The sequence below is a fragment of the Artemia franciscana genome, chromosome 5, assembly GCF_032884065.1.
Source record: "Artemia franciscana chromosome 5, ASM3288406v1, whole genome shotgun sequence".
NCBI lineage: Eukaryota > Metazoa > Arthropoda > Branchiopoda > Anostraca > Artemiidae > Artemia > Artemia franciscana.
This window is the reverse complement of record NC_088867.1, coordinates 27855748-27871119: the sequence shown is the minus strand read 5'-3', so window position 1 is coordinate 27871119 and position 15372 is coordinate 27855748. Positions and strand designations below refer to the sequence as shown.

General features: G+C 35.8%; 1 protein-coding gene across 5 annotated transcripts in view; it reads right to left on the bottom strand.

The window, feature by feature from the left end:
- The window catches only part of LOC136027201 (kinesin-like protein unc-104), a gene marked incomplete at its 3' end in the record, with an annotated part of 138385 nt that overhangs the window by 56420 nt on the left and 66593 nt on the right, over positions 1–15372 (bottom strand). For 4 of the 5 annotated variants that reach the window (XM_065704220.1, XM_065704219.1, XM_065704218.1 and 1 more), the window contains 1 exon segment: positions 5356–5513. In XM_065704220.1, coding sequence (XP_065560292.1) covers positions 5356–5513 — 158 coding nt within the window. 5 annotated transcript variants of the gene reach the window in all.

The window sequence follows — 15372 nt, the reverse complement described above, 5'->3', positions numbered from 1 at the left end:
ATATATATATATATATATATATATATATATATATATATATATATATATATATATATATATATATATATATACATATACATATATATATATATATATATATATATATATATATATATATATATATATATATATATATATATATATATATATATATATATATATATATATATATATATATATATATATATATATATATATATATATATATATATATATATATATATATATACGAAGGGCGTATCTTCTTTCCTTGTTGTTTCTAAGGGCAACTCTGGCCAAAGATTAATATAAAACATGCTTCCATACCCTAATAAAACATTTTAATAAGGGTTATTACTGACATACATGTTTCTGAGTATCAGCAGAAATTGATTACTTATGCTAATTGGAGAAAATTGCGAGGAAAAACGGGCATTGTTGGGAATATTTGTTTGTGAGTTCTAAGCAAAAGAATAAAATAAAGACGGAAGCTTGACTGCATTGACAAATAAGCAAAGGTGGCAGAACTGTGAATATGCTGAAAAAAACATGCTCACGGTTTGATAGTCCCTCCCCCCGCCAATTAACCCCCTTCTCTCGATAATTAACCCCTCCCCCAACATATATACTAATACTGATGCTATGAAACTTGAGAGTGACGTAGTCCAGATAAGAAAACATTGCAGTTTGAAGATCCCAATGTATACAATGTATCGGCGTGAGTAAACTGTTATAGCCTAAAACGTAGTCCAGACTAATACGGCCGTTTCAATTTAGACTCTGGCTGAAATAGTGGCAAAAACCGTTGGTTTTTGGCCCTAGACAGGAATCACACACTGCTTTTCAAAACACATTAATGCATTCTCCAATCCAGCTTAAGGTTCCCCATTTTCCGTAAAAACCACAGAGGCTAGAAAATTCCCATTTCTTCACAATAATCACAACAAGAAAAAAGGAACATACGCTTCATATTGTACAGTATTATAACAAAAATGATGTTAAGCTATCTAAAATTACGATGAAACCGATTGATGCTGATCCAGTGTGTAGAAACAGTACGGGGTTAACGGCCAACAACGCCAGTACTTTAACAAGAAATTTCAAGAATCTCAAGTTTATGTTTTGTTGTTTTGACGCAACTCAATGTCTCCACCAAAATGTCAAGATGACACTAAAAGCCCCCTTCCTTTCTCAGAAAAATTCATATTCTAATCCCCAAAACACACAGCAAGGACCAAGTTGTAAGAAATCAACTTGTAAGATCAACTGTAAGAAATCAGCAACATGCTGATTTCTTACTTCCTACAAAGTCCGGTCTATATCCGACAACCCCTTCTTGTAGATGATCAAATAATAAGAATAAAGAGCCCTATGGAGGTGGAATTGTTCAGGTCTGACAACCCAACCCGTTCACTGGTAGTTGTGAAACAACAAGATTCCTGAAACCCCGCTTCCTTCCTCCCCCTATTAATCGAATCGCACTTCTGGGCCATAGCTGTATATGCAGCGGAAATTTCACATAGTCAGACAGAAACCAAAAAGAAATTGGAATTAGGAATTACCTGATTGACCTTTCCAAAATTACTTCCTAAGAATCTACAAGATATTCAGAGTTTTTGAATGAATTCTACGATCAGAATTCTAAGAGATATACTTCAGATAACTACGTGTTCTTCACGAGTCTGAAATTGCATTACTCGTAAGAAATCTAATTTTGGATCTATGGTTCGTGTTATTGATTTATTTACACTATTTAGTGGGCATGAAAGAATATACTTCTAATTTATATCACGAAAAATTTGAGAAATCTAGTCAATTTCAAGGTACCTTTTCTTCTCAGCTTTAACGGTCCCCAAACCGAAAAACATTTTAGAATATTCCAACCCTTACCATTAACAAGAAACAGACCATATATCCAAAAAAAGAAGAAGTGTTGCTCGGCAACATAATCATCAATAAAATCAAACAGTTCGTGGTAACGAACTGTAGTAAGGAGCGACCCGGCTCAATAGTAACCAAAACTCTAAAAAATGGAATTTTGATACCAATAGCTACATCAAAAGAATCGCATTTTAATGCTGATTTTAAATATATAAGTTTCATCAAGTTTAGTCTTACCAATCAAAAGTTACGAGCCTGAGAAAATTTGCGCTATTTTAGAAAATAGGGGGAAACACCCCCTAAAAGTCATAGAATTTTAACAAAAATCACACCATCAGATTCAGCGTATCAGAGAACCCTACTGTAGAAGTTTCAAACTCCTGTCTACAAAAATGTGGAATATTGTATTTTTTGCCAGAAGGCAGATCACGGATGCGTGTTTATTTATTTTTTTGTTTGTTTTTTTTTTCCAGGGGTGATCGTATCGACCCAGTTGTCCTAGAATGCTGCGAGAGGGCTCATTCTAACGGAAATGAAAAGTTCTACTGCCCTTTTTAAGTGACCAAAAAATTGAAGGGCACCTAAGCCCCCTCCCACCCTAATTATTTTCCCAAAGTCAACGGATCAAAATTCTGAGATAGCCATTTTATTCAACGTAGTCGAAAAACCTTATAACTATGTCATTGGAGATGACTTACTCCTCCACAGTCCCCGTGGGAGGGGCTACAAGTTACAAACTTTGACCAGTGCTTACATATAGCAATGGTTATTGGAAAGTGTACAGGTGTTTTCAGGAGGATTTTTTTGGTTTGGGGAGGGGTTGAGAAGAGGGAGATATGCTGGGGGAACTTTCCATCGAGGAATTTTTCATGGGGGAATAAAATTTCCATGAAGGGCGCGCAGGATTTACTAGCATTACTGAAAAAAAAAACAATGAAAAAATAAATATGAAAAAGTTTTTTTCAGCTTTAAGTAAGGAGTAGAATTAAAACTTAAAACGAACAGAAATTATTACCCATATGAGGGGCTCACCTCCTCCTAATAACTCGCTCTTTACGCTAAAGTATTTTTTTGTAATTTCAACTATTTACTCTTCGGCTTTTGTGATTCAGGGGTCATTCTTAATGAATTAGGACAAAATTTAAGCTTTAGTGTAAAGAGCGAGGTACTGACGAGGGGCCGAACACCCTCATAAATGTAATAAAAACATGAGAATACAAAAGTTCTTTACGTAAGATAATTTATAAGTTACGTATATCTTTTACTAATAAAAAGATTCGTAAAAAATAAAAAGTTCTAGTTGCCTTTTTAATTAACCGAGAATCTGAGGGCAACTAGGCTTCCTCCCCGCTCTTTTTTTCTCAAAATCATTCGATCAAAATTATGAGAAAGCCATTTAGCCAAAAAAAAAAAAAAATATGCAAATTTCGTTTTAATTATTCCTCTGCAGAGAGCCAAAATCAAAACATGCCTTGATTCAAAAACGTTCAGAAATCAAATAAAAAAAAACAAGTTTTTTAACTGAAAGTAAGGAGCGACATTAAAACTTAAAACGAACATAAATTACTTCGTATACTAAAGGGGCTGCTTCCTCATCAACGCCCCGCTCTTTACGCTAAAGTTTTTTACAGTTTTAAAAAGAAGAGTTGAGAGAAAGAATCAAACTTTAGCGTAAAGAGCGGGGCGTTGATGAGGAAGCAGCCCCTTTCGTATACGAAGTAATTTATGTTCGTTTTAAGTTTTAAGGTCGCTCCTTACTTTCAGTTAAAAAAAACTTGTTTTTTTTTTATTTAATAGCATGGAAGAACACCGAATTGAAAAATGACTTCTACCAAAAATCTAGTATTGTCAAATTCTAAGACCAATATGCGTGGAGATATGTTTGAGAGGGTGATTCATATTATGGGTGAGTGTTAAGAATTAAGTGAATTGCGAAAGTAAGTGTATAGAGAATATGCATATATTATTGTGCATACATTAGGAAAATTTTCCAGAATAGTAATAGAGCACAGTGATAGATTTTTGCAATTGGTGCAATATTTTTGTTTATGTAGTATTTGCGGCAGTTTTGTTTATATTAGAGTTGAATCTTTCATTTTGTAGTGCCATGGCCTTAGGGCTATTAGAAAAATAAACAAGTTATTATTATTATGCCACATTGATTGATATCAGTAATGGATTCAACAAAACTAAAAGAACGGGAGGAGCATGTATTTTTTGGTCAAAACTTCAAACTAACAGGATAAGAAACAAAGGTGTTTTTTTTTTTTTTTTCAGGCACCTTACTCAGACTAGATCAGAGACGACTTAAGATATCAAAAGTTAGTCATAAAGGTTGCCATTGATCCAAAATCATTACCGCCCACTCGAGATTCAAGCAATCTTCATTCCTTTCCACAGTAAGTTCAGGAGTGGAGGGAGGCGGGCACAGACAAAACCTGGCTGGGTTTGTTTGGAAACCGGGAAAGGTAAATACCAGCTAAAACAAGGAGGAATTCAAAAAGGACTCCACCTTTTCTAGTAGGATTTTAACGTATCTGACGAGTACATTTCTTGAGCTTTCCCGAAGACTACTGGGCGTGTATGAACTCGGGTCAGCAGTGACTGTAAATAAACAACCTACACAAACTCTCTATAAGAAACATTCGAAAAAAAATGCAGATTTTTTTGTCAATTGTGCATTTGAACTTTATACTTTTTCTAGGTTTTCCTGAATTTTCACTAATAAAAATTAGTCTCGCTTTAATTTACAGCAAACAAAATTGTTAATCCAACGCTCGGCTTAAATCCTCGATGTGATTTCGATACAAAGGCGAACATGGTATACCGAATATGGAAAAATTGTCCCTAATGACTTGCTAATTTAGCCATCCATTTCTAAAGACATATAAAATCTAAGGATTATGGTGATATAAAGAGGCAAAAGATTAACTTCTAAAAAGGTAAGTCGAGATCTAACATTCCAACAATAAAAAATAAAGCCCTAATTGAGAGCTCAATAAGAAAAAGAATACTAGATAAACCACGTTAGAGTCTTCGTCTTTTACCAATATTTACCCTTCCGCTTCCTCCTCTATCACCGACAAACATTTAATTGAAAACCTTGCTTTAAAATTATATTTCAACTTTGTATTCCAGTCACTTCTTTTTCTCTTTAAGCAATTCTATCAACTGATGGTAAGGTTCTTTCTATTATACTAGAAGTCGGATTTTTCTTTCTAGTTCATTGAATATAAGGTATCTTAGACTAGCTTGACCATGATTTTATTTTCTTTGACATTCTTTTAAAATAGCTTTTATAGCTTTTCATAAAAAATTGCTAAAATGTAAGAATATCTAATTGTTGATTTTCACCCTTTTCAGAATCCATTTCTACGTTTATTTCCGTCAATTAAAGGTTAAATGAGACCTATATAAGTTCTAGCAATTTAATAATTAAACAAATTAGACATTTAACGACAAAGAAAAAAAAAAGAGAAGAAATAGACAACTGACCTCAAAGTAGACAGAGTTTCTTCGTAGTTTATATCAGCAGGGCTGATAGCAGCAATCATTGCCGTTTTTGAGTTTCCGCCAAGATTTTCTCTTAGTAACCAAGTTAAAACGGAATCTCTATAAGGGATGTGATCTCCTTTCTTCTTTTTCTTACTTGCCTAAATTAAACAAGAACTTTAAATTGCTGAAGAAAGCATCACCAATTTAAGGTAGTGAAAGCTTTGAAATCTTGTCGAATCTTGAATATTAAATCCTTACTTTCAAACTATTAGAAAAATTAGACAAGGAACACAAGCTTTACCTTTTTAAAGAAGTCTTCTTAGTAAGGTTGCAGCTAATCTATTGCTAGGTAATGAATACATCTAATATTCTTTTTTTTTTGTTCAGGATTTTTATGTTATAAGAGTTACAAAATATATTTTTGGGTAGTGAAAGCTTTCAAACTATTAAACAAATTTGACAAGGAACACAACCTTAACCTTTTTAAAATTATTTCTAGTAAGGTAGCAGCTAATCTTTTGCTAAGTAATGAATAAATTTCATATTCTTTTTTTGTTCAGCATTTTTATTGCATAAGAGTTACAAAATTGTTTACATCAATGATTGCTAACGTCCGTGGCAAGCGCTCTCCAGTCTATAGTTTCAAGCAGCCTAGGACTCCAGCCTATGCGCTCCACGCTATATAGTTTTAAGCAGCCTAAGACAGAAAAAAAAAACGATTTAGTAATTACGATGATAGGACAAGCGTTTAGAAAAAAAAAGACTCAAAATAGCGATTAAATTCATCTCAGGAAAGCCACAAAAAAACGATTGCTGTCCATCATTTAATTGACCATCATCAAACACTTAATAATATGAAACCTAGATAATGACCAATTACGAACAAAGACACGCAAATCCAATCTGAAGTTATCAACAACACAAAGGACATCTTTAAATAATACATCACGCGCACTAAGCGTTGCCAAGCTCAATCTGCTTGTTATTTTCGAAAACAAGAAAAAAAAAATGTATGTCAGTGGTTACACTTACTAAGCACTTAATCCAAATTCATGGTTAAAAAATCATCATTGCTAAAGTTATTACAACTGATTATGCGATATATCAAAGAAAAAGCAGTCGCTTGTAAAATGGAAAAATATGACCATACAGTAATGGTGAAATCGAAAGATAATTTTCGAAATTTTCGTTTCAGTAATGGTACACATCAATTTTTAAGTCAAGACATGTCTAGACATTTCTCATACTTCGTCCAGCATGACATAGAGTGCATCTAGGTTAAACACTGAAATTTCTCAATATTATTTTCCATTCCCATTTCCTAGTCCATAAATTTCAATTTTCTATTTCCATGCTGTATAGTTCTCCCCAACAATTCGTCACAGATTATTTCCAGTGGCAGTAATTTTCCTAAGCAAGTATAAGAGGTCAAAACTTAAAGAACTCCGATAGAAATGAAAGATGAAAGAAATTGAATTGTGCTCCAACATTTATATATAAAAAATCCTTACTCATTTTCCTCTGGGAATTACATACTTTGGACAAAAATTGGTTTCCTTTACGCACTTTTGGGGATTGGTGGATCACGTTACATTTGAGTACATTCATAGTTTGCTTATTATAATAAGAAAGGAGAAAAATTTACAAGACAAAAAACCTAAAAGTTAAAGGAAAGGTTAGAAATTTAATGAGAAAGGATAAAGAAATATATTTTAATATAGTAATAAGACATCACGAAGGTGATTTGAGATATACAAGAAAGCAGGAATCAGATAGAGAGAGGTGGTTACGGGCCAATAGTCAATTTAACTATTTGCTCTCTCAGTTACTGTCAAGTTACAGTAAAACAAGTTTCCTTTTGTATGGCAGAACAGCAAATTATTATCCATGTTTTGACTTTGGGAGCTTAACTAAGGTAAGAGTTGTTAGGTATTTAACTGTCTTTGGTCAAATGAAGAAAGTTAAACATTCCTTCTCCAAACTAATCTATTAGAAAGTTATATTTTTTCAAATGTTCATCCTTATTTACTCTACTGTATTTGTTTTTAGTCGTCAACATTTTCTTCCCACATGTATCAAATATAACGCTGCAACATAAAGCATCAAGTCTTTTAAATCAATCATATCCAATAGTGAGCTGTAAATGTTTTCTTTTTGTATTACTAATTTTAGAGCACCATGTACTTTTACGTACCTGATATACCCATATTATCTTATTTCCTTCCATCACGAGGTATTAAATATCTGTAGAATCTGCTTCCAAAGGAGTCGGCAGAGAAACTTTTAGGGAAAACAGTCACAAGAAGATCGTTCCTAAAAGAGCACTGTCGAACGTAGCTGTTCTTCAAGTAGTCAGTTCTGGGGAAGTCAACCTTAAGATGAACGGACAAAGCTTTGTGCCTTAGTGTCTGTCTTGTCGTGTCTTTTCGATTGGACAATGGGGGATACAATACGAGAAAGCCCTATAGAAAGAGGTAAATTTATGTACCTGTTGAAACCATCCATCTACGCTTGTTTCAGAGACTAGCGAGAAAGTCATGGATAAGGACTGAATCCGCCCATTAGCCTAATCTGGGTCTTCTGAAACGGTGCCAATAGCGTTTTAGGAACACTAGTACATAGAGGGCATTCATATTCAGACATGAGTTTGATGAAACACTTTTAAAATGAGATGATCGAAGCTGTGTGGTAAAAGCTTCTGCGTCGAAGAGTAATCATGAGTTTTCTTGCGTAGGAGGCTCTCATTTAATTAAGATGGGTGTTCCAAGACAGATCAGTGGAGATGTGGATTCCCATGAGACGAACTCCTTATAACTTCATTTTTGAATATAAAATTGTGTGCGTAGCAATTTCGATCAGGAGATCAGCAGCTCCATTGTTTTCGATGCACTGAAATTTTTATCCTTGCATGGACATGCGTGGATTATTTTGATTTACAGTTTTTTGTTGTTGCGGCCCAACGAACTGCTTTGCCTTCCTTTATTAATTCTTTGGTCATTTTCATCTTATTCATTTTGGGGTCATCCCAAAAATGCAGTACGCTTAACAACACATTGGGGGATAAGGGTATAATTTTTTTTTTTTTTTTTTACGGCCTTTTTTCATTATTTTGTGTCTTTGTAAATATGTTTTGTGACAGTTATTCTAAAGTGAAAAATATAAAATTAAATAAAATAAATAAAGAAGAAAAATAATTTAAACGGATCGGAGTCTTTCAAATTTTAAACGCTGAGAGAGATAGAGAGAGAGAGAGAGAGAGAGAGAGAGATCGGTATATTTAAAAACTATCGTAGCATAGAGCTAAATTCAGTTTTTTCACAAAAATCATACATTTAAACAAAAATCACACACTACAACTCAGCATTAAAAACTGATGTGAAAAAAGGCACAAATGAGTTTGCGTATCGATTGGTTCGTACTTTAGGGGGTACAAGTTTATTCCGTAATCGAGTTCGGCTATTGGGAGGGGCTGGTTCGGGTAGTGAAGATCGGTGGCTCTTATTGGCTAGGATGAATTTTCCAAATTGGTGAATAAGGTGTTCCAGCCGGACTTTAATTGGAGATAAATTTAATTTAGCGAGGGCTTGATCGTAGGGTATGCCACGGTCTCGGAGTATAATCCTTGTTGCTCTTTTCTGGACGCACTCTATGTCGCGTAATAGGTACGCTGTGCGGATAGCAGATGGACCCCACACCGGGCACGCGTACTCGAGCAACGGGCGAACATAACACGTGTAGGCATGGAGAAGGCTTTTAGTATCACACCCAAAACGCCTCATTTTGGTAAGTGTCTGAAGGCTTGCATTAGCCTTGTGGACGGTTAAATTAATATGGGCACTGAAACTACAGTCACTAGTGAAAGTTACTCCTAAGATTTTTATTTCGTTCACAATCGGGAAAGGGACTAGGGGCATATCTATATTCCGCTTCAGAGGGTTGAAACGAATTATCTTCGACTTGGCTACGTTAATGGTAAGATCATGACTTGAGCATTCGGTCTTTAGCTGATCAAATAACTGGTCTGAAAACTGCTTTGTTATGATAGTGTTTTCGACCAGGTAAGCGAGCACTATGGACAGATCATCAACAAACTTGTAACGGTCGTCGTGATGGTTAAGCAGGGAATTAATTACAGCCAGGAAAATTATTCCAGCTAATTTCGTGCCTTGTGGGGCCCCGCAAGAAGTATCTGACCATGATGAATCCGAATCGTTTTCGTGGAGTGCAAAGACTTTTTGTTTTCGGCCAGTTAAGAAGTCAAGTACAAGGCCAAGGGTGCATCGTTTGGCCCCCATTTCCTGGAGATTCATGCCTGCAGTCCGGTGGCGGATTAGGTCAAAGGCCTTTCGGAAATCCACTGCGCAAATGTCGACGAAACAGCTACCTTTTTCAAGCCATTGGAGGACGCAGTCAAACATCCGTACTAGGTAGATTGTAGTACTACACTTGGGGAGTCCACCGTACTGGAATTTATCAATACGCCCATGAATTTGTTTCAGAAGAAACTTGATTATAAAGGCCTCAGTTACTTTCACCAAACAAGGTGTAAGTGAGATCGGGCGGAGATCGTCGCATGCACTAGGGGCGCACTTTTTGGGAATAATTCTAATATAGGCCCTTTTCCACTGTGACGGGAAAAAGCCAGAAGCAAAACACTCGTTAATGATGCTGGACAGTGGTAATGCTATGAAGGCTGCATATTCACGTAGCAGTTTGGCAGGTAATTCACCAGGGTATGAAGATGTATTCGGTTTGATCTTCCGTAATTCCGTGTAAACATCAAACTCACTGACTATTATGTTGTTCTCAGGCTCACATTTTTCAAGTATGGTGGACTTTTCATGAGCCGTGATAGTTGGATAGGTAGTACAGATCTTGGTGAAGAATTCACTCACTTCTTCTGCACTGATTAAGGACCCGCCATCATTGCTGATCTTTACACTGCTGTCAAAAGCTTGGCCGGCCACCTTTTTCACAGCGTTGTGCCACTTTTTGGGGTCTGAAGTAAGTAATTGGGAGGGCATGGTTTCACGACCATACCGAGCTTTGGCTTTCTTTACCAAAGAGACTATTTGATTTCGCAATTTCTTACCGTTGATTATATCACCACGGGAGTAGAGGCGAGACCTCTCTTTTAATAATGATTTAATAGCTGGAGATATCCATGGTTTGTCGTATTCACTAACAACAAATGATTTTGTTGTAAAGATCTTTAGGTATTGACTGTATAACGTGGCATTGAAATCGGATACCTTTGTTTCCAAGAGCCCGGTATTGTACACTTCGGGGAAGTCATATGTGCCAATCCATCGACCGTATTCACAGATGGCCGACTCCGTACAAGGACGAACAGTGACACGGGATAGTTTGGGCTTTGGTAAAGACTCTCTTGCTTTCCAAAGAATTGCATTGTGGTCTGACATACCAACGGGACCAAGAGAAAAGGGAGGGGAGTAAAAATCATCACAATTTGTGAGTATAAGATCCAATATGCCCCCCCAAAGAGTGGGTGGGTATGTGTACTACTTGTTTTAAAGACAAACAAGATGATAACCAACTCTTCTTGGTTTGGTTAAAGTCTCCTCCTATAATAAAAGCAGGGCTTTTGTATATACTTCTCAGGTGATCAACAGTCGTTTGGAGGTAGAAGACCAAGTCACCCCGGTTTCTTGCACTTTCCGGGTAATATACTGAAGCAACTATAATACAAGAAAAGCACCGGGGAAGAGATTTAGGTTTGCAAATAGCCCAGATTACTTCATGAGCAGGATCAAATAATTCCGGTAATAATTTGCAAGGGATGTCTTTCCGTATGTACAAGGCAACACCTCCACCTAGTCTATGCTCACCTCGATCAGCACGTGTGCTCAGGAAAATTTCGTAGCCTGCCATATGACCTGACAACCTATCAAGATTCCAAGTTTCTGTAACTGCGATAACTGGGATACTATTTTGACTTACGATAACTTCAAATTCTTCCATTTTGTTACACAATGACTGGCAGTTTATAACGAGAAAATTCGGCATTCTATTTTTCGAATTAAAAGTCACTGACCTTAATAGAGGGGGAGGCAGATCACTACTAGTCGAACATACCGGAGCTTGATTGAAGGGAATAAGAGATGGCATATTGGCATTTGTAGAACAGTCTATCTTAACAAGGATACGTTGATGGGGTGAGGTTTTCGGAGCAAGACTAGTTGATCTTAATGAAACGATAACTGGGATCATCAGCTGACCTCGTTTTCCGCCACGCTTGTGGTATCGCTTCCGCTTCTTACGGTTAGACAGGAGCTCTTGGGGCAATGGTCTGTCATCTGGCGTTCTTCCGAGCAAATTTAATGTTACGAGTCTTGCAAAAAAAGATGGCGCTACAGTTAGCTCAGCACAAACATTTTAGCACAAATGTTTTCTCCTGCTACAATGAATTTCAAGTCTTTTTCTATAGGGATTTACAGAAAAAAGGTAATAAACTGTCTAAAAACTAAGTTTAAATTTTTTTTTTTTTTTTACATGGAATGAACATAAACTGGATATATTATCTGAAATTTAAACATACACCTTTATAAACTGCGAGAAAATTATACTGAGCTATGTTTTTAGCTTTACAGCGCGTCCAGTAAAGTGGAGCAGGTGTAATAAACGGTTTAGCGCTCATGGCAGTGAAAAAAAGATGCGTAGACAGTTCTTTTCAATAATTCATTTGCACCATTCTCTAGCTTGCATTTAAAATTGAAAGAGAAAAAAAAAACATTAACAAATCTTAATTAATAAATGCATCAATAAGCATAGAACGTGCATTAATACAATTACAGATAAAGTTTACTTACCGCCTAAAGAGAGAGGACGCATGATAAAAAGAAAGAAAATTACACAATTAAAATTGATAACAATAAAGTATTATTATGAACTTAGGGTATACAAGATTTAATTATGACACTATAGAGGCATCTTTAAGTAAAGTAGCTTTTACATTCTAACATTCTAGAAATAATGGTAACTTATGCCATATAAGGAAAATCTTAACTGACATTTCAATTAACAGTTCAATTATAGACTTACTCAATAAGCAATGGTATATATATATATATATATATATATATATATATATATATATATATATATATATATATATATATATATATATAGATCTATGTCGTAGAGATCTTAAAATAGTTTGTCTCCGATTGTAGGATTTTTAGAGAATAGTTAAATGAAATTTCATTTACTCTAAAGTTCCCAGAAAAAAAAAAGAAAAAAAAGAAGGCAATAAGTTGTATTATTTTTTGTTTTTTGGATGTGTTAAGTGGAATGAGTTGTTGTTTCGAAGTGTTGTTGCGACCAGGAGCAGGGCAAGTGACGTTTATTTTATTGTTCCGTTTCTTTTCTTCTCTTTTTTAGATTTTGTTCCTATGTTAAGGGGTTACTTCAAGCAAGCAAAAGCTTAAGGAGGGTCAATAGTTCTGATATATTGCTTTTTTTAGTGTTTTTAGTGGTTATTTCTTTAATAAGCCCAGATTTTAAACTGAAAATTGAATTCTTTAATATCATATAATATTAATAATAATAAAGAAACAAGAACTAAGAGCTCATATGGCACTTGTGACGAGGCAAGAAGGGCTAAGAGCCAAGAGATCATATGGTATGAGCTCTAGCAAAATTCTATGAATCAATAGATTGATTTAAAAGGAAAATAAGAGGCTTAATGCCGTTCAGGATTTAAAATAAGAGCTCCAATGTCCTTCTAAATATCAAAATTCATTAAGATCCGATCACCCACTTGTACATTATCAATACCTCAATTTTTTTAATTTTCAGAATTAACCCCCCCCCCCAACTACCCCAAAGAGAGCAGATCCGTTCCGGTTATGTCAATCATGTATCTAGGACTTGTGCTTATTTTTCTCACCAAGTTTCATCCCGATCCCTCCACTTTAAGTGTTTCCCAAGTTTTAGGTTTCCCCCTCCCAACTTTCCCCCAAATGTCAACATATCTGTTCGGGATTTAAAATGAGAGCTCTGAGACACGATACCCTTCTAAATATCAAATTTCTTTGAGATCCGATCACCCGTTCGTAAGTTAAAATACCTCATTTTTTCTAATTTTTCAAAATTAACCCCCCCAACTACCCCAGAGAGAGCGGATCCGCTCCGGTTATTTCAATCATGTATCTAGGACTTGTGCTTATTTTTCCCATCAAGTTTCATCCCGATCCCTCCACTCTAAGTGTTTTCAAGTTTAGGTTCCCCCCCCCCCCAACTCCCCCCCAATGTCACCAGATTTGTTCGGGATTTAAAATAAGAGCTCTGAGACACGATATCCTTCTAAATATAAAATTTCATTCGGATTCGATCGCCCGTTCGTAAGTTAAAAATACCTGATTTTTTCTAATTTTCCAGAATTGACCCCCCCCCCAACTACCCCAAAGAGAGCGGATCTGTTCCGGTTATTTCAATCATGTATCTAGGACTTGTGCCTATTTTTCCCACCAAGTTTCATTCCGATCCCTCCACTCTAAGTGTTTGTGAAGTCTTAGGTTTCCCCCTCCCAAATCCCCCCCCGAAAGTCACCAGATCCGGTCCGGATTTAAAATAAGAGCTCTGAGACACGATATCCTTCTAAATATCAAATTTTCATTGAGATCCAATCACCCGTTCGTAAGTTAAAAATACCTCATTTTTTCTAATCTTTCAGAATTAACCCCCCCCCCAACTACCCCAAAGAGAGCAGATCCGATCCGGTTACTCCCCCTCCCAACTCCCCCCCCCCAATGTCACCAGATCCGGTCGAGATTTAAAATAACAGCTCTGAGACACGATATCCTTCCAAACATCAAATTTCATTGAGATCTGATCAACCATCCGTAAGTTAAAATTACTTCTATTTTTCCATTTTTTCCGAATTAACGCCCCCCCCCAGATGGTCAAATCAGGAAAACGACTATTTTTAATTTAATCTGGTCCGGTCCCTGATACGCCTGCCAAATTTCATCGTCCGAGCTTACCTGGAAGTGCCTAAAGTAGCAAAACCGGGACCGACAGACCGACAGAATTTGCGACTGCTATGTAACTTGGTTAATACCAAGTGCCATAAAAACATATTAAAAGAAATGTTAAAGGCCAAAAGGACGGGTTAAGAAAGAACAAAGACAGCTATAATGCATGCTAGTGCATCGAAGAGCGGAAAATAAATTTTAGTCGTAAATATTTCGCCTACATATACAGCTATGCATCCTCAGACAAGCGAAAAAGACAACTGTAGAACACAATGAAAAACAAAAAAGCTAAAATAAAATGCACAAAAAGAAAGGAAGACCCAAATATAACTAAAAATAAGGAATAACTAGGTAAGTTAGTAATCACTAGTCTTCGATTTTATTTTTAAGGCTTCTCTTTGAGTAAGGATTTTTTTTTGTCACATGAAGGGCTGGATTTCCACCACTAAAGGGTATGGGAGTACCATCCTTTCAAAGATACTAGAACAGAACCGATATTGATATTAGAATGCCGACTAAGCCTTCTCACACCAACACGGACCTCATGAAACATATGAATAAGAGATTTATCTATCTATTTCCATTTCCTCGGTAAGTCAGGTTAGTTTAACAATCAGGGTCTCAGTTGAAAACTCAAATATTGTTCTAAAGAAGGGAAAAATTCTCGTGGCTAAATAAAAGTGTTTTGGACAACATAATCACAAAGAAAAAAAATGCAACATTTTACGCTTCTTATATAGTCTTTCCCGAGGAACATAGTCCCGGACATATAAGGTGTTTCTCGAGGAGCCGGCTCCCCCTCTTCAAAACAAATCAGGTCCTAAGGGTAAATTTTGATTATTTTCTAAATTTTTCTTTTTCTAAAATTTTGGAAACCATTTTTTTCTGACCAGCTCAATCTAAAATTAAAATAAAATTTAAACTAGATAGGGTATGTGTTTCTTGTTTTCTTTAGCAGAACCAGTGGCATAGTCCTTTAATATATCTGCAGTGTGACATAAAACATTAAATGGTACATTTT